This window comes from Tenrec ecaudatus, chromosome 2 (genome assembly GCF_050624435.1).
Source record: "Tenrec ecaudatus isolate mTenEca1 chromosome 2, mTenEca1.hap1, whole genome shotgun sequence".
Taxonomy (NCBI): Eukaryota; Metazoa; Chordata; class Mammalia; order Afrosoricida; family Tenrecidae; genus Tenrec; species Tenrec ecaudatus.
This window is the reverse complement of record NC_134531.1, coordinates 14,803,193-14,821,925: the sequence shown is the minus strand read 5'-3', so window position 1 is coordinate 14,821,925 and position 18,733 is coordinate 14,803,193. Positions and strand designations below refer to the sequence as shown.

Sequence of the window (18,733 nt, the reverse complement as noted above, 5' to 3'; positions counted from 1 at the left end):
GGGGTCGGGAATCCCCCCCTCCCCTCCAGCCCCTGTCCGGACCCAGCCCGCCCAACCAGACTCAGCCTTGGCACCCCCTCCCCCTCTTGGCTCCCGCCCCTCCCCCTCCCCACCCCCCGCGGCGCGGCTCTCACGCGCAGCCGAATCCGGCGCCGCCCCCATCAGAGCCGAGCGGGCGGCTCCGCGGAGCAGCAGCTTCTGCCGCCGCCGCCGCCGCCACCGCCGGGCCCCCGGCGTCCTCTACCGGCCCGGCCCCGGCGCCCCGGCCCCCGCCTGCGCCTCCGCCCTCCTCCCCCGCCCTGCGCGCCCGCTCTAAGCACCCGGAGCGCTGCCGCCAGCGGGCCGCCAGGAGGGCGGCGGCGGCGGCACCATGAGCTCGGAGGACGGCCACGGCGGTAGCCGGCGCCGCCAGGCGGACGGCGGGGACGCCGAGCCACCCCCGCCGCCGCCGCCGGGGGAGCCGGCCCCGACCCCCGCGCCCCCGCGCTACCTGCCGCCGCTGCCCGCGTCCCCGGAGCGCGCCGCCCGACCCGACGAAGCGCCGGCGGAGGTGGCTCCGCGGCGCCGGGGCGCGAACGAGCTGCCGCCCGTCGGCCAGGAGGTGTCGGCGGCCGGCGACTCCGGGGAAGGGTTCCGGCGCCTCCCGGAGCCGGCGGCCCCCGAGGCGGCGGTGGTGAAGGGCGGCCCCCGGGAGCTGGAGGCCGTTGCAGGCGGGGAGGGCGAGCGGCGGGACGCCGGCGACCAGCCCGAGACGCGCTCCGTGTGCAGCAGCCGCAGTAGCAGCAGCAGCGGCGGCGGCGGCGACCGGCGCGCGGGGCACCAGCACCAGCACCACCAGCCCATCTGCAAGATCTGCTTCCAGGGCGCCGAGCAGGTAAGGCCCCCGGATCCCGCTGGCGCTGCCGGCGGTGCCCGGCCGTTCAGCACCACGGACAGGGCTCGGCTCGCGTCCGCGGAGCTGGTCTGGTCCAGCCGCTGGAGCCCAGAGAGCGCTCAGAGCCAGCCGCGGAGTGCTCGCGCCTCGTCCCCATCTGCGGTGGCAGGTCGGTGCTCAGACGCGGCTCCGGGGCTTTCATTCCCGGTGCATCCACCCCGCACCTTGTTTTCCACATTCCTCAGGTGCTTTAGGAATAATCTCTTCCGCTTCTCACTTGGGAATTCCCCTGAGGCTTCAGGGTTATAAATAGAGGCGAAGCTATGTAAAATGAAGTCCTTTAAATACAAATGAATCCCAAGGGGAAGCCCCATTTTTCCAAGTGTATCTTGAGGTAACCCCTGACAATACAAACTCGGGGTGTTGCCTGCCACCGCCCGGATCGACAGAGTCCTAACTCATTGCACACACACACACCCTCCCCCAGGGCTTCATCCTGCTGGTTTGAAAAACCTACACCTGGTAGTCTTTGTAAGAGAACTCGGAATTTACTTTGATGTTGCTCGCCAGGTGCTTTATATGACCCCGTTCTCAAGCCAGAGACTCCACTAGCAGTGCTGCATGCAAAGTTGATTGCAAGAACTCCCCCTGAAGGCAAATAACCACTTCCATCTCCTCTCCCATTCTCTCTCTCTTTCTCTTTCTCTCTCTCTCTCTCTCTCTCTCTCTCTCTCTCTCTCTCTCTCTCTCTCTCTCTCTCTCTCTCTCTCTCTCACACACACACACACACACACAACATGTGTGGTCTGAGAAACCATCTGGTTTCGTGTTTTGAAAAGCAAGGGAATCCCATAAGAATATACAGGCTTTCGGGAATGCAGTGTTGGAGTCAACCTAAATGCTCCTCAATTTAGGAAGAAGGGAGGGGGAGAGAGAGTCAGAGAGAGAGAGAGAGAGTCAGAGAGAGAGAGAGAGAGAGAGAGAGAGAGAGAGAGAGAGAGAGAGAGAGAGAGAGAGAGAGTCAGAGAGAGAGAGTCAGAGAGAGAGAGAGAGAGAGAGAGAGAGAGAGAGAGAGAGAGAGAGAGAGAGAGAGAGAGAGAGAGAGAGAGAGAGCTGTCCATTTTTGTCTTGAGTGGCGGCAGCGGAAACGCATCTGACCATCCACTTAAAAGTTATTAAAGAGCTTTACGAGTGCAGCTTTTCCTCAAGGGGCCTGGGAGTTCTATCCAGCGGACGTTCTGCTTGTTGGGGGGGCCCTGGTGTCATAACTCACAGTCTGATCTCTGAAGTAGAGTTTTAGGACTATGGTTTGATCCCCATCAGAGGCGGGCGGCCTTGTTCATTTACTTTTCTAGGGTGGAATGTGCACGCAGGGGCTCAGTCCTCCTGCCTAAGTGACTTTGAACGGCTTGGGTCTTTCAGAGCCAGGCACCTGCTGGGGTGGAGATGTCCCTACTGAGCTGGTTTCTTTTCAGGGTGAGCTGCTGAACCCCTGTCGGTGTGATGGGTCCGTGCGGTACACACACCAGCTTTGCCTGCTGAAGTGGATTAGCGAGCGGGGCTCCTGGACCTGTGAACTGTGCTGTTACCGGTACCACGTCATCGCCATTAAGATGAAGCAGCCCTGCCAGGTAAGCCCGCCGAGGCATGGCGTCCGTCCACGGCAATGATCTGTCCTGTGTTTCTGATGATCTGTCCTGTGTTTCTGATGAGGGATGTTTACTTGTGCTACTTGCAAACCTCTGTTGTTGGGGGTGGGCTGGGGCGTGGGGGGAGGAAGGGGGACTCAGAAAAAGAAAAGCAATTCCCAAGATTTAGAATTTGTAGAAATGGGCTTTGAGAAAGCCATGACATTTCATCTGAGAAACTCAAAAGGCTCTCCAACCAATGACTTCCTCCGTGAAGTTGCCATTTATTGGTGGATTTATACCCACTTGGATTTCACAAAAAGCCAACAAACTACAGAACGCAACTTGGTAAAGTTCCGGCGATTCCCCTGGGGTCCACTTTGCAAATGAATCACGGTATACCATGGATTTTCGTAATCTTGTGTGCATCCCGGCAGCGAGGCCTTGGCACGGTTCCACTTGGGAACATGGGTGCTGGGACAGCCAGACTTCCTCAGTCTGTGGGAAACTTGGCTGAATATGGATGAGTTTTTGTCCGAACCCGCTTTGCCCTTCTGGAGGCTGGCTTTTTTCAAATGGGCGCGTCACAGTTTAGTGTTGGCAACTGGCCTTTGGTGCTGAGTTCAGAGGCTTGCCCAAAGGGGATTTTCCATTATCCTGCGGTAACTGTTAGTACTCCTAAACTTTCTGGGGGTGCATTACTCCTTCACTGCCATCGCCGCCCTGGTGGGTTTTTGAGGTTGGAATTCTTTACAGAAGTAGAAAGCCTCCCTAGGAGTGGCTGGTGGTTCCCGACAGCTGACCTTGAAGACTGCAGCCCAACCTATAGCCAGGACACTGTCAGGGCGAACACAGTACTAGGGAAAGCAGGAAAAGCAATAGACATCCTTGGAAAAGCAAGCGTTTAAAATGTCGGTGTTTTTCCTCCGAAGTTGGAGCTGATTGAGCTTCCTTGAATAGACTGTGGAATGAAACATCCAAGTGTCATTGGGGGCTTCTTATAAGGAAAGCGAGCACAGTACTATTGATCAGAGCTGGTAGTTCCTCGACGGGGCTGGCGTGGAGAAGACACAGGACGAGCAGGGTTCCAGGCATGGAGCCTAAGGAGGTAATGGGAGGAAAAGGAAGGGGAGAGTCGCCTGGTCTGGTTTGTGCTATGATACAGGTGAGGTTACTGGAAGAGCGGAGTGAGCACTGCATAAATGATCCAACGTCAATGCTTGTAATGTGTGCACCCTTCGGCTACAGCTTGCATTTCATCTGCGTTTCTGATAGCCTGCACTTGTTGCAGGATTGACGAGTATGAAACGAAAACACGCATTTTCTCCCGCCGCCTTGAGAGATAATCTTCCAAGAGAAAGGAGCAGAGCCCATGTGCATGAGTGTTGCTACCCTGCTGGAGAGGGGCTCAAATTCCAGATGTAGCTTCCCATCCCCTCGCCTTGATTGCACTCCTTGGCTGTTCATGTAGACTTCATCATGCTCTTGTTGTTAGGTGCCACCGACCCAGTTCCGACCCATAGCGGCCCTTTGCACAATAGAGTTAAACACTGCCTCGCCCGGCGCCATCTTCCCAGTGTTTCCTGTGCTTGAGCCCATTGTTGCAGTCATTGCCTTTTTCTCTGCCCCAAGCAGTCCTCCTCCAGGGACTGGTCTCTCAGACCTCCAGGGACTGGTCTCTCCTGACAGCATGGCCAAAGTATGTGAGATGAAGTCTCATTGTCCTTGTCTCTAGGGAGCACACAGGTCGTGCTGCTTCTAAGACATAAAGGCCTGACCTTTAGTCAGGCCAAGGTACTTTCAGTATTCTTTGCCAGTGCGACAGTGCAAACACATGGATTCTTCTTGGTCTTATTTACGGTCCAGCTTTCACATGCAGCGGGGGCCATGGAGAAGATCGTGGCTTGGGTCAGGCCCACCTTGATCCTCAAATAACATGTTTGCATCTCAACACTCTAAAAAGTTCTTGTGCAGCGGATTTGCCTCCTGTGATGCGTCTTTTGATCTTTTGAGCCTTGAAAAACAGATGGAGCTATTTCCAAAGAACAGGATATGGGTAGCATAATTGGATCCGCCATCAGTTTAATGACTGGAGATAAGTGGAAAGATGAGAAATGGAGAATTTCAGAGCTCCATTTAGAGTTGTCCAACGGGAAGTGTTAGAGAGCTAGATGCTCTGGAGCCAAAGCAGAATGCTGTGTGTGTGTTTTTAAACAGCTCTAACTTAGCTGGAAAGAAGACCCGGGCTTCTACTTCAGTAAAGATTATAATCCAGGCCATTTTAGGGGGTGGTTCTATTCTGTCCTACAGGGTCACTGTCAGCCAGAACTAACCGGAGAGCAAACGCCAACGTGGGTCAGAAGTTCAAAACTAACATTAGAATGTCACCAACCTTAACTTCAACGTTCATTCCTTCGGGATGATTAGTCTTGAAGTACATCGAAACAGGTTATTGCTATTCCTTTTGAAGTAGAAGAGATAAAGGACTGGGGGCAAAAATCCTGTTTACAAATTCTAATCCTGTAGTCCAAAACAGAACCAACAAAACTACATTACTGTGCTTTGTCTTATTTAAACACACACACACACACACACACACACAAAACAACCCTCAATTCTCAGTAATTATTATAATGGAGGCAATTCCTCAAACATACATGACATCACAGCACCCGGAACAACCAAGTAATGTTGCTAAGTCATGTAGGATGGTTTCTGCTCTGATCTGCACAAATGCCAGTCTTCGTGACCCGATGGATGACTGCCGCACTTCTACCGGATACTCACCCCGACTCCTGCACTGCCATCGAGTCAATGAGGACTCACAGCAACCCCACAGGACGGGTGGAAAGGCCCCTGTGCGTTTCACAGACTCCACCTGTTTGGGGGAGCAGAGAGCCCAAGTGGTCTCCTGTTGCTGACCTTGCGGTGAGCTGCCCTGTGACCCCCACCAGGGCACCTTACAGGAGACCAGTGAGGACCGAAGTGGACGACGCTTGTGGTGAAGTTCGCATCACTCGGGTCACGTCACGGATCCACGGACTTCTCAGCCACCTGGAAAGCTTGCTGCTCTTGATGAAGAGGGATCAGAAGAGGTCCTAAAGTGTGTACCTGCACACTCGGGAATCGTTTGTTCTTATAGCCCAGTTGGCTAGGTGTTGGCCTTTCTGGCCTGGCTGACCCACAGACTCTGTTTGTTTAGATTCCTGGCTCCTGCTCTTGTCCCTGGGAAGGCGGTTGGATTTAGCATCGATCCAGATCCTGTGTTGGAGGCGGAGACCTGTTTTCTCATGGCTCACGACCCAGCAGAAGCCCTATCATAGATGTCCCCTTGACAAGCCATATCCCTCAGTCCTCATTCCGGGATCAAACGCGTGACATCTCTGTGAGCTGGTGATTCCTGGAAGGTAGACCAGCACAGAGCATAATCCTGACCACTTACTCTGTGCCAGGCTCTTCCCGAAGTGCTTTACAGAGACATTTCATCTTCATCATCAGCCTGTAAGTGGGGACTGTCTTTATCACCTTTCTGCTGGAAAGGAGACTGCAGCATAGGAAAATTAAGTATCTTCAGCCAGGTACATAGCTGTTGTTATTGCTGCTAGACGTGGGTGAGTCGGTGCCGACTCAGCGACTGAAACAGAAGGAAACTCTGCCCTGGTCCTGCCACCATCGTTACAAATGGTATCTTTGAGTCTCTTGTGGCAGCCACTGTGTCAGTCCATCTCGATGAGGCCCCCCCCCCTTTTGGTCGACACTCCATTTTACCAAACATAATGCTTTTTTCCAGGGAATTGTCTCTCTTGTCAGCTAATATGCCCAAAGTACACAAGATGAAATTTCTTCAAACAGAAGATTCAGACTCAAGTCAGTCTGGATCCAGTGTTCCTGGTCTTTGTTAGCTAAGATGCTGCCCCCTGGGAAGTATTCTCACACATCCTCCTTACCTTGCTGCTCCTGGGTCTGTCATGACTGTCTTCGGTAGACAGAGTGGAGCAGGAACTAGTTTTGTCTGTCACTACTACAGAGCAAACTGCCTCAGTACACTGGGCCTTAAAGAGCAAGGGTCGTGTGTGACCTCTTAAGACTGTCAGCTGATTGAGGGCAACGGAAGGTTCTTCTCCATGTGTGTTGCGTTCTGGGGCTGAAGTCCTCCTAGCCTATTGGGTTGGGTCATCCAAGATGCCACACCCACTCGATGTGCTGGCAGTGCTGGGTGCTGGCTGGATGCTCAGCGTGGGGCTGCCCACAGCTTTCTTTCCATGAGACTTGGGCTTCACGCCTTCGGATGGTTGGGTTTGAAGAGCAGGGGGGAGGGAGTTGAAGATCTCTTGAGGCCCAACCTGGGAAGTGACACCATTTCAGAGAAAGATGAGGCTTTCTATTCCCATAAATAGTCTCAGTCTCAGAAGCCCACAGGGGTCAGACCTACCCTGTCCTGTCAGTCAGAGTTGACTCCATGGCATGGAGTTTGGTTTGTGGTTTTGGTCTTAGTTAAGCAAGGTACAGGGTGAACCTGAATTTGAGAGTCTCTGCTTCTGGGGTTTGGTCCTTCTTTCAAAGAGTGGCCCGTTTTAAAACACTGTAGGAGATGGTGTCTGGTGTCACTCCTTCACTGCCATCACTGCCCCTGTGAGTTTTTTGAGGCTGTACCTCTTTATGGAAGTAGAGAGTCTCCCTGGGAGTGGCTGGTGGTTCCCACCTAACTTTGTCAGGTCCCCATGGGTCAGCAGGCATGGCCTTAACGTCCTTGTTAGGGAGCTCTGAACCAAAGGAGGTTAAAATAAACAATTTCCACCCGTGGCGCTTCATACATATGCTGAAATATTTGCAGAGGGATGGGGTGCTCAACACCACAATGGGGCTGCTCAGAGGGAGATGGGGACCACCCCGAAGGGAACTCTTGTCAAGTGTGGGAGGGCCACCTGCTGCAGTGAGTCTTAACACCTTCTTTTTTCTTGTTGATGTTTTCATTGAGATGAGCCACCTTGGAAGAGTTTACCCCAAATCCGCCATTGCCTTGGATTTCAGGGCTGCTCACCCCATGTAATCTGTTAGAAAGCTTAGCCTCGTGCCTCCTCTAGAATGAATTGAAACCATATTCTTTATCATCAGTCAAGGGTGTTACAGTATTAGGACAATTGAAGCACAGTCGGATGCATTCCGCTTCCTGTCTGCTTGTAGAACCTGTGTTGTGTGTTGACATACCCCAGGAGAAGCATCTGAGATATTTTAAGAGGAAATACTCATTCTGCTTTGACTCTCAGAGTAAGCCCTAAAATTAGCCAGATGCAAGAACAGAGGGTCCTGTTTGTTTTGAGACACAGGTGGCATTTGTAAATGAATCAATTCACACTCCAGGGTCCACATGCCTTCAGTACTTTGTCTCAGGAAGTGTAGGTCTTCAGAGACTTGTCCTTTTCCTAGACAAGTGTGGTAACCAGGAGCTTTACACTGTTGCTACAGGTGACCCACCCACTACCCCCCACAGAAGAGGAGAAGCTTGCAAACAGATGGTACTCTAATGACTGTTACCTTAGGCAATGTCCTTAAAAACCTTGGGCCTTGCTGGACTCCTTCTTAAAAAGGGAGTGATGGTGCCCCCTTCAGTATCTGACAACACTTAAAGCTATACAGCTACCCCTTCCTCTGAAGTGGGCAGCCGAGCCAGGCTTTGTCTGTCCGCTCTTAGTCTGGAAGCTCCACCGAAACCTGGTATTTTCACTTGCTTCATGTGCATGTGAAAGTTGGACATTGAATACGGAAGACGGATGAGAAATCTGCATTTGCTGAGTGGTGCTGGAGAAGAATGTTGGAGGTACCAGGGACTGCTACAAGGACAAACCGATCTGTATTGGAGTTGGGCCAGAGCGCTTCTTAGAGAAAAGGATGGGGGAGACTTCGTCTTAAGTACTTTGAACTTGTTGTCTGAAGAAACCAGTCCTTGGAGAAGGACATCTTGCTGGGTAAAGTGGAGGGGCAGCGAAAAAGAGGCAGGCTCTCAAGGAGATGGATGGACACAGTGGCTGCAACAAGGGGCTTAGGCACAGGAGCAATTGTGAGGAGGGCGCAAGACTGGGCGGTGTTTCCTTCTGTTGTGCTGTGTGGTTGGCATGTAACAGCAGCAACGACCACAAGTGGCCCCTTTCTCATAGGTTGTTCCGAGGACAAAATACGTAAGTATTTGCACAGTTCTTTGTCCCAGGGCAGGTCAGAGGAGATGCCAGATGACCAGTGGCCCTGGTCATTGCAGTTCGTTCAGCCTTCTGCTGCTCTATGCCTGCAGGTCCCTGTGGTTGCTTCTGCCTGTTGTCCCCAAAGGGAGACTAACGACTCTCTTCCCCACTGGAGTTTGACTTCCTGCTTCTCCTGGGGTCAGTTTCTGACTAACGTAGCCGCTATAAGCGAGCACGCTTCAAAACCAGGTGCAATGAGGTGCAGCCGCCTTGGCTCATGGGAGCTTGGCTTTGCTCCATTGGACTTTACCCTGGAGTCTTACTTCTTTTTGGAACCAGTTTTATTAACCCTTCATCCACATAATTCAATAATTTAGTCATATCCAGAGTGCTGTACAATTGTCACCATGTTTAATTCTAGAACATTTTCTTCTTCCTTATACTCATGGTTGGTTATTCATGTAATTTTTTTTATTTGCGGCAAAAGTATACACAACAAAACTATCTCCAATTCCACAACTTCTACATGTGTAATTCAGTGCCATTGATTATACTCTTCCTACATCACTTATGGATATGCTTTTCCAAATTATTCCACCACCATTGACATAAACTCCATGCTCCCTAAGCATTAACTCTTCACCCATGGTAACCATTAGTCAAGTTTGGTTTCTTCTTTTTTTTTAAGGCATTTTCTTGATTCGTATTCACAGACCATACACTTCCATGGTTAAATCGCTTTTAAAATGAGCTGTGAAGACTTCGTCACAATCAGTTCTAGTGCTCTCTCCCCCCTCGCGCATTCATTGTTTGCTCTCCAAATCCACTCCCCCTGTCCCCCTCCAAACCCACTCCACCTGATAAACCATGTCATCAGTTATTACCTCTATGCATCTACTTCTGTGCTTCACAGACCGGGTAACCCAGCGGAAACCATAAAACAAAATAAGATGGCAAGAAGAAAATAATAATAATATAAAGATAAAAATACAATAAAGATAATTAAAGAAAGACAAGACTACCGTCAATATTTTAAAAACCAGCAAAGAAATTTTTGTCACAAAACAAGCAAGAAATAGATGAGCCTAGGACAAATTCAGGTTGGGTCAAGAGGGAGATCAACTGAGTGTGAAATGTTTGATCCACCATAATCAAGATGATGGTAATGGCTGTCTGAGAGTAAAGCTCTTGGAGTCTCTTGCCTGCGGCCAGAGGGCACCTGCCAGAGGCTTAATCTGACTAGACACTCTGCAGATGGATTGTGGGCGCCCACTGTCCTCCATAGCCTTCTACAAATTGGGTGTTCACAGGTTGCGCTCAGATACTTTTTCTACATCCTATTTGGATTTCGTTATAGTCATCTTTGGATCACACAGGCTGGTCCGATTCTTTCATATCCAAGCCTCACTTAGATAACTGCCGGTTTGAATACAGACCTTGAAGACCCCAGATACTATTCCAGTTGAGAGCTGGTCACCCTCTGCTCTCTTCCCCGCACTTTGCTATTGCACCCTTGTCTTCAAGGATCATTTTATGGAGGCGGATATCGAGCAGGGCCATGTGATCAGAGCTGACCTTGGATTGGGGCTAGAGTTAAGTAGGGGCCCAGAATCCATCTGCTTGTCCCCGGGTTATGAATGACTCTGGTTAACTCAGACGGTCCAATTATGACAACTATAAAGATCCACAAGATTGCCAGCACCGCCAAAAAACCCAAACCCAAACCAAAAGGCAGGAAAACAAAGAAAAAAAAAGAATAAACATTGGCAATCATCCCCTTGGGGTACAAGGCGATTGCGTTGATAGCATCAACAATTTTTCCAGTGCCGCTGAACTCAAGTCACGGTCGCTATGAGGCATGTAGGCAAGTTCACTTCAGCTGCGAGCCGCAGCCCATGAGTTGTGGCCCCTCACATATCCCTCTCCCAGTGGATTGAGCTCTTTTACACTGAGCGTGGCCGTGTCAATTCTTACCAGTGCAGACCCCTGCCCCACAGATCTAAGCCTGTCATATCCATGCAAGGGGGAGATCCGGGTACTAAATATATGTTGATTCTGGGTCCCTTTCCACTGGACACCCACCAAGCCAGGGGTCCAGCCCAAGGCCCAATGACCACCACTTGCACAGTCCCCGGTGGCCCCTTTCTGCTTACTCTCCCATCAGAGTGCTCCTGTCCTGAGTCCAAGGGTACAGGCAGCTTCAAGGCAGGGCTTCGGTCATTCAGCCGGGCCTCAATGTTGAATCTCTCTGGCGTGGCCCCTGGGGATGCAGTGTCCAAGATCACCAGGGTGCCTAGCCCAAGGCATGGTTTACTGAGGTTGGGTAGAGACACATTCATAGTGTTCACCCTGGAGTCTTCTTCACATGCTTCTTGGAGTTCACGTCGAAGTGGAGCTGTGAATGTTTTCAAATATGGCCACGCTATTCAGCCGCCAGGCAGCAGTTGTCCTTTGTCCTCTGGGAAGTGCCTGTGTGGACGTGAGTTGTCCCGGCAGCCAGAGAAACGTTGGAAGTCCTGGGGGCCGTGGGGTGGGGTGCCCATCAGGAAGAAGCACCAGCAGTTGGCTGAGCGTCCGTGCCTTCACATCGCAGTTTCTCCCAGCTCTCCTTCCTGCTCTCTACTCAGAGCCAGAAAAGGGAACCCACAGCGATGTCAGCCGCGGAGCCCTGGTGGTGTAGTGGGTTGCGAGCTGGGCTTTTAAGATCGGGAGTTCGAAACCAGCCACTCCATGGGAGACAGATGAGGCTGTCTACTCTCCTACAGAGGTACAGTCTCACACCCCTTTCTATCCTGCCCTAAAGGGATCAGTTCTACCCTGTGCTGTAGGGTGGCCGTGAGTCAGAATCAACTCGATGGCAGTGAGTGAGTGAGATGCCTGTGGGCCTGACTGCTGGGGTGGGGAGTGGGGCATTTTACCTGTAGGCTGTATCCACTTGTGAGTATTAGGCTCCTGCCCACTTTACTAGCTTGTAACTTCGATCAGCCCTCCTTTTACAGCTTTTCCTGTAAACACTTAACAGGCTGTTAGAAGCGGGTCTTCTTGAACGGAAAGAAAGGAAGAGCGACTGCAGGTCTCTCAGGAGGAGCCGACTTCCTGAGAGTGCTTCCCACTTGCAGCCAAAAGGCCAGAGACTCGGAACAGTCTGCAAGCAGGGAGGCACTTGGGCCCTAGGTGGGCTCACCGTGACTGGGAGTCTAGGCAGACTTAGGGCTGAGGCTCTTTTGTTACCTCCTGGAAGGCCCTGGGCTCATTATTTTCCTAACGGGGTCTCCATCTCCCACGCTCTGTTTCCGACTTTGGATGTGACCGAGTGGTGGTCATGACATGACTGTGGTGCTGACGTGGTTGGCGCGCTTGCTCACGGGGGCTGGCAAATGGCCCTAGCCCTTGTGGTCAGAGAGCAGAGCGTAGGCCACAACTTCGTGGCTATCCGTGCCATGGTTGGGAACAAGAGTCAGGTGCCGGAGCACCCCGTTGACATGGCCAGGTGGGCCCCCACTCCGTTTTCGCTCTCCAGGGTCCTGGGGAGGCCGAATGACAGAGACTGAGCTGCGGGCACACTAAGCCATGCCAGGCTGGGTGAGTCAGAAGCAGCATTCAACTTCAAAACTTCAGAGGTCTATGATGGTGGCCTAGTTAGGAGACCTGGTGGCCCAGGGCTGAGCACTGCTGGGTCGGTGGTTCAAATCCTCGCACCTCTCCTGGGAAGGACAGTGAGACCGTCGTCTGCTCCCGTAAAGAGTGACAGCCTCAGAAACCCACAGGGGCGGGTCCACTCTGCCCCACAGGGGCGCTTTGAGTGGGAATCGGCGACGGCAGTTGGTTTCATGGCCTGCTTTACAGGTAATCAAACATGTCAAAATAAACCAGGAATACATCCGTGCATGGCAATTCCTCGCCCGCGAGAGATTATTTTTGTTTCATTGGCTAACAATTCTCAGAGCCCTCGGGCTGCATGGTGCAGAGCAGACCAGGCAGTCTCCCCAGGGTCACAGATGTAGGGGTGACGCCGAGCCTTCCTCTGCTCGCCGTCTGGTTCCCAGTGAGGCTGTGTCTGAGTGTGCGTCTTCCTCGGGAGCCGGGGCCTCTGAGGTGGCAGCAGTGAGAGGAGGGGGCATCTCAGATGGCTGTCCAGGTGTGTGGCCCTCAGGGCAGTTTGAGGGAGGCTCCTGGGGGGGGCAGCCTTAGAGATACCCACCCCCTCTTTACGCATACATCTTTTTCCTTTGCCTGGAGATTGCTGTTCTGACTCACAGCGACCCCACGTCCTGCAGAAGGGACGGCTGCCTGTCCTGTGCCCACCTCACAGACGGTACCACCCGGCGGCTCCCAGGTCCAGATGAAACACTCCACACACCCGTTGTTTCTTCTTGACGACTGTCCTTCCTTGTATCCGACTCAGATTCCAGAGATAGCATTTGTCGTCCTGTCCGAAGCTCTTAAACTAATTGCCTCTGACTTATCACAACGCTGTAGGACTGGGTAGAAGTGCTCCTGTGTGTTTCTGAGACCGTAACTTTATGAGAGTAGCAAGTGGCTGTTGGTGTTGAACTGCTGGCCCTGTGGTTAGCAGGTAACCCACTAGGGCTAAGTAAGCCACCATGGCTCCTGAGTGGGTTTAACAGACTCCATTTATAAGGAGCTCTGGAGGCCCTGTGCTTCCTGCTAACGGCGCGGTCGTGTGGTTCTAACCCACCCATGCTCGGCAGGAGAAGGGACTGGCTTGCTGCTCTGGTACAGAGGACGGCCGAGGAAACGCACAGCTAGTTCTGTCTGACCTTGCAGGGCCTCTGTCGCTCAGGATCACCTTGACAGCTCAGGCAGCAGCAATTTGCTGTAGATGGGAGTCTTCCTTAGCCTGGCTGCTTTGTGGCCTTCAGAGAGTTATCTGTTCCACATGTGAATGGAGGGAGGGAGGGGGGGAGGGAGAGAGGTTAAACGCAGAGTTAGCATCTTCGCCGCGTGGCCAGGACCCAGCGTGTCACGTTCCCATCTGTGCAGTGAGACTGTGCAGAGAGGAAATCAGTGGGCGCACATGTCGGCTGGCCACTACCCGGCCCTCCTCCTCCTGTCCCCACCTGGGGTTGCCTGTTGGGGACTCCTGCCTGGGCAAGTGCATTTGCTTCTTCAGACTAGAGGCAAGGGGCCCTGATGATAACACAGCCATCTATTTTTAAAGGCCTAGAATTAAAAAGCACCCGGTGAGACATAGCTGCTCTTTCCCCAAACGGAAATGCCAGGCCTCAGCAAGCCTTGGTGAATGCTAACTTACTCATGTGTGCCACCCTCGCCCACTCCCTGGTCCGAGTTTGACTGTCTGGCCATGGCTCTCTGAGCTGCTGAGGATGCTCATGGATAGCTTCGGGGGTTTTCTTTCTTACTTATCCTTGGCGTGATGCAAGGTGGCGTTTGGGATGAGCTCTCTGTGTGTGCAGTGAAATGTGACTTCTGGGAGAAAGACGGGGCTTTCTCCTCCTGTAACGAGGTACAGTCTTGGAAACCACAGGGCAGTTCTGCCCCGTCCTGTCGGGTCGCTCTGAGTTGGCCTGGAACCGACAGCAGGGAGTTTTTGGTTTTATTTAAAATGACTCCTAAGGTGATGTCCACAGCTGGCCACTCCCTCCTTGCTCCTACCACTGACTGTGTCCTTAGAGACTTGCGGTAAACCGGCCGATGCAATGGAGAGTTTTGTCGGCGAGTTCCATGCAGCCATGGCCAAGGGCGATGGGACCCAGTGCAGAGGTGGAGTCGCGTGGGGGAAAAAGGTTGGTGTCACTATAAAGACAGATGGAGTAACTTTTGTTTCCACCTCTTTGCATCTCTCTATGAGCCCCCATCCCCGCCCCCACTCAACTCTTGCTTCCCTTTTGGGCAGAGATAAATACCAAGAGGATTCCCAGGGCGGCCCTCCAGTTTCTTAAAGAGACAGGCATGGCGATTAGGGGACCAAGCCTGCCCAGACTCACCCCCGCCTGAACATTGGAAGGGAATGCAGACCAAAAAGCAGCCGTCAGCCCCCTTTGAGGGGGACTCTCAGCCACACAGCCCTTAAAAAATAATCCCCAAACGACCACCTGCCGTGGAGTTCTTTCCAAATCACGGCTTCCCCACGGGTGTCTGAGTAAAAGTCTACTCCGAGGGTTTCCAGTGGCTGGTTTTGGGAAGGCCATCACGGGCCTTTCTTCCAAGCTGCCTGGCATAGACTCGAATCGCCAGCCTTTCAGTCAGCCACCAGTTTGTTCCCCTCGGGGACTCCACTGTTGTTGAGCCTGCTCCCATGCCCAGCGACCTCATGGTCTCTGGGGGGTTTGCGCCCACAGTTGGAGCCTCAGGGTCAGTCCGGTTCAGGGAGGGGTTCCCTCGTCTTTGTTGATGCTGTACTTCACCAACAAGCATGTCCTCCTGTTTGCTGTGAGCCCTTCCTGAGAGCACTTTCTGAAAAAGCCAGATAAATCCCACCACCTGCGGGTCTCAGGAGCATCTGCACTGAGCTTCTGGTAAAGCTGTTGTCAGGTGGAGGCAAAGCTTTACAGCAGTTTGAGAAACGGTCGAAGAAAGTGTGTGTGTATGTGTGTGTGTGTGTGTGTGTGTGTGTGTGTGTGTGTTGTGGGGGGTGGGTGAGCTAAGTCAACAGCTTCTGCTAAAATGTCTTCACACTTACTCTTAGCCAGAAGGCCGAGAAGCCACAGTCAGCATGTCCCTGGGTGGGGGCAGGGGGTGGTGGGTGGGGAGCTTTGGTGACCTAAGGCTCTTGAGAGGCTGGGTGGGGGGGTGTGTGGCGAAAGTACCCAGGAAGAAAGTGTATTTTGAGTGGTTTCATGGAACATGTAAGGATGGGTGATGACCTCCTCTATCCTACTGAGACAGAAGCTAACAACTGCTGTTAAACACTTGTTCGGTGCACAGTGGTAAGGCACTTGGCTGCCATCTGAAAGGTCAGTGGTTCGAGCCCACCAGCAGGTCTGTGGCTGACTGCCTCCTTGAAAATCACAGCCTGGGAAACCGTGTCATCTCAGATCTCCACCTCTCTGCCACCTCTCGACGCCGACTCGCAGCCACCCTGGAGAGCAGGGTACAGCTGCCCTCCGTGCATTTACAAGACTAACTCTCTGTGGGAGTAGAAAGCCTCGTCTTTCTCCTGAGGAACCGCTGATGGTTTCGAACCGCCGACCTTGGTTGGGGTGAGCAGCCCAGCTTGTAACCACTGTACCACGAGGCTTCCTTTGTGGACACCCTCTGGGCCAGTTCTATCCTGTCCTGTAGGGCGACTGTACAGTGACGACAGCTGCCGGACACTGACCAGCTTCTGAGGATGGATGAGAGATGCCTTCCTCAGAGACATAGGTTTCTGTGAGGGACACTGGCCACAGACGAGCAAAAGCATTAGAATGGTGGTTATAAGGGCAAAGGGACAACAATAGGCCAGAAGCCCCAAACCAGCCAGCCAGCCAGCCAACCAACCAACCAACCAACCAACCAGCCAGCCAGCCAGCCAGCCAGCCAACCAACCAGCCAGCCAACCAGCCAACCAACCATTCATCCAACCAACCAACCAATCAACCAACCAACCAACCAACCAACCAAACCAACCAACCAACCAACCAACCAACCAACCAACCAACCAACCAACCAATCAACCAACCAACCAACCAACTCACTGCCCCCAGAAGGGTTGATTCAGACTCATTGCAACCCTCTTTAGCAGTGTTTCCTAAAATTGGTGATACTGCCTTGTGTGGGGGGCATGGGGGTTGCATGGGCTGCAAAAGCAGATGCCCACACTGTCTTGGATTTGGGGCTATAGCACGAATGTTTTTAATCATCGGGGGTGCCGAGTCATTTTTTTCCACCCTGAAAAGGGGACAGCAGGCCAAATAAGTTAGGGAACCTACTCTCTGTAAGGGGTTTCTGAGACTGTGAGCAGTCCTGGGAGGCAGGCAGCTTTATCTTTGTCACCGTGTTGCGGTTGTGGCCCAACTCTTCACCCAGTTGCTGGGGTGGGGAAGAAGTGAGATGTTGGGAGAGGCGGTGAACACCTGAAACAGAGTGGTTAAGGCTGGTTACCAGCCATCCGTCGTCTCTGACTCTGATGGGCAGGTGCTATTTCAAGCTGGCCCTTCAGAAGCAGGCTTTGCCAGGACGAGTTTTCCTGTTGAGGTGTATTTCATCTGACGTTTTCATTTCCAAAAGCGAACTGGAGATAAGTCGATATTTATAACCTGCCCGCTTGATAATTGGCATCAATATTTTAAAAGCTTTGATAGAAGCTCAATTTCCCTGATCCGCTATCAATCCAGGCTAGTGGGGTGCAGCAGGGAAACCTAGTTATAGAAACAATGGGATGGGTGGGTGGGGGGTACAATCAAACAGATACTAAGGGGGAAGATTAATAGGAATGTGAAAGTCCTTATTGGATATCAAGAAACACAGATGCTCACTTTGTTCCTTCTAAATTGCGTTTACGAAGCCCTGAGGGCCCAGAAAGGCGTGATGGGTTGGTTCCCTAATGCACCACCAACAGCAGGGTCTGAAGTTTGAGCCCAGCAGCTGTCTGCTCTTATGAAGACTGACAGTCCCAGTCTCAGCAAGCCAGGGAGCAGTTCTGGTCTGTCTTGTCGGGTCTCTGAGTAGAAATCTACTTGGGGGCAGTGTTTTTTCTTGCATAGAGTTTGGCCTTGGAAACCCTATGAGGCAGTTCTACTTTAAACAGGTTTCTCTGAGTCGGAATGGGTTTTGGGGTTTTAAAGTTGTATTTAAGGGGCCCTATTCACCACGTACCCACTTGACTGTTCTTGGACACCTTTATGGCCTCACGCTGATGGCTGGCCTCCCTCCCTTATATGATTTTGCCTTGTCCCATTTCAGCCTCTCTACGTGGGTCTTTGTAAATTATGTTTGAATTTGAGGTGTCTAGGGAAGCCTGAGAAGAGTTGTGAGGTTCACAGTTGCATGGAGAATTCTCAGAGCCTTGTGTTGTTAGGTGCCGTGGGGTAGGCCCTGCCTCATGGGGACTGTCAGCAATTCAGCCCCACGCAGTTTGGCTGAGGACAGAGGCTGGGTGGAGGTGGAAGGGCAGCTTTGCATTGTTTGATCAAGGGCGAAGCAAGCCAGGACCAGAGTTGGCAAGGCCGGCTCCCCACAAAAGGGGGATTTGGGTTTTATTATCATTACCAGGAGGTCAATTGAGGGGGTTATGAACATGTAACACATTGATAAGGAATGGTCATGAGTTTGTATTAGGATGGGGCTCAGATTCTTGACTAGAATATCAGATTTTTTTCCTTTCAAATGTAGTCTGAGTTGGCTCGGTGAGTTCTTTTTCATGGTTTTTGATTCTGGGGTGACCTGACGGTTGGGACTCTCCTTTCTGTGCATGGTTGGCAGGGCAGACCTGGTCAGAACCAGCATTCAGCTATGACTGTGGGAGAAACACTGGGCTTTCTCTTCTATTCCCACAAAGAGTGACAGGCTAGGAGACTCACCGGGGCAGATCTACCCTGTCCTATAGGGTCTCTGTCAGTGGGCATCCACTTGATGACAGTGGGTTTGGTTTTGGTCGTGGGATACTTTCCCAGGAGGGAAAGGTTCAGGGAAGGAAAACAAGCAAGCAAGCAAACAAACACCACGCACTGCATGGGGTTGACAGGGCAGAACTGTCTCGATGGGTTTCCGAGATTGAAACTCTTTACCGGAGTAGAAAGCCTTGTCTTTCTCCCCTCAGGAAGGAAAGTATAGGTTCTTTATGGATGATATATGCTATATATATGTGTGTGTATATATATATACACACACACACACCCTGATGGCTTAGCGGTTACGAGTTGGGCTGTATTTTGCATGGTCGCAGTTTGGAACCACCAGCAGCTCCCTGGGAGAAAGACTGGGCTTTCTACTGCAAACAGTTAGAGCCTTGGAAACCCCCAGGGAGTCGAGTCTCGCTATGTCAGTCAGCATTGACTCCATGGCAGTGAATTTGTGTGTGTGTGTGTGTGTGTCCGCATCCTGTGACACCATCTCCGTGTGTGTGTGTGTGTGTGTGTGTCCGTGTGTCC

At 52.3% G+C, this 18,733-nt stretch overlaps 1 protein-coding gene across 1 annotated transcript in view; it reads left to right on the top strand.

The window, feature by feature from the left end:
* Window positions 1-370: 370 nt before the first annotated feature.
* MARCHF11 (membrane associated ring-CH-type finger 11) overlaps window positions 371-18,733 on the top strand; it is a 127,403-nt gene continuing 109,040 nt past the window's right edge. The window contains exons 1-2 of the mRNA XM_075542987.1: window positions 371-874; window positions 2,350-2,505. Coding sequence (XP_075399102.1) covers window positions 371-874; window positions 2,350-2,505 — 660 coding nt within the window. The remainder of the gene's footprint in view (window positions 875-2,349; window positions 2,506-18,733) is intronic.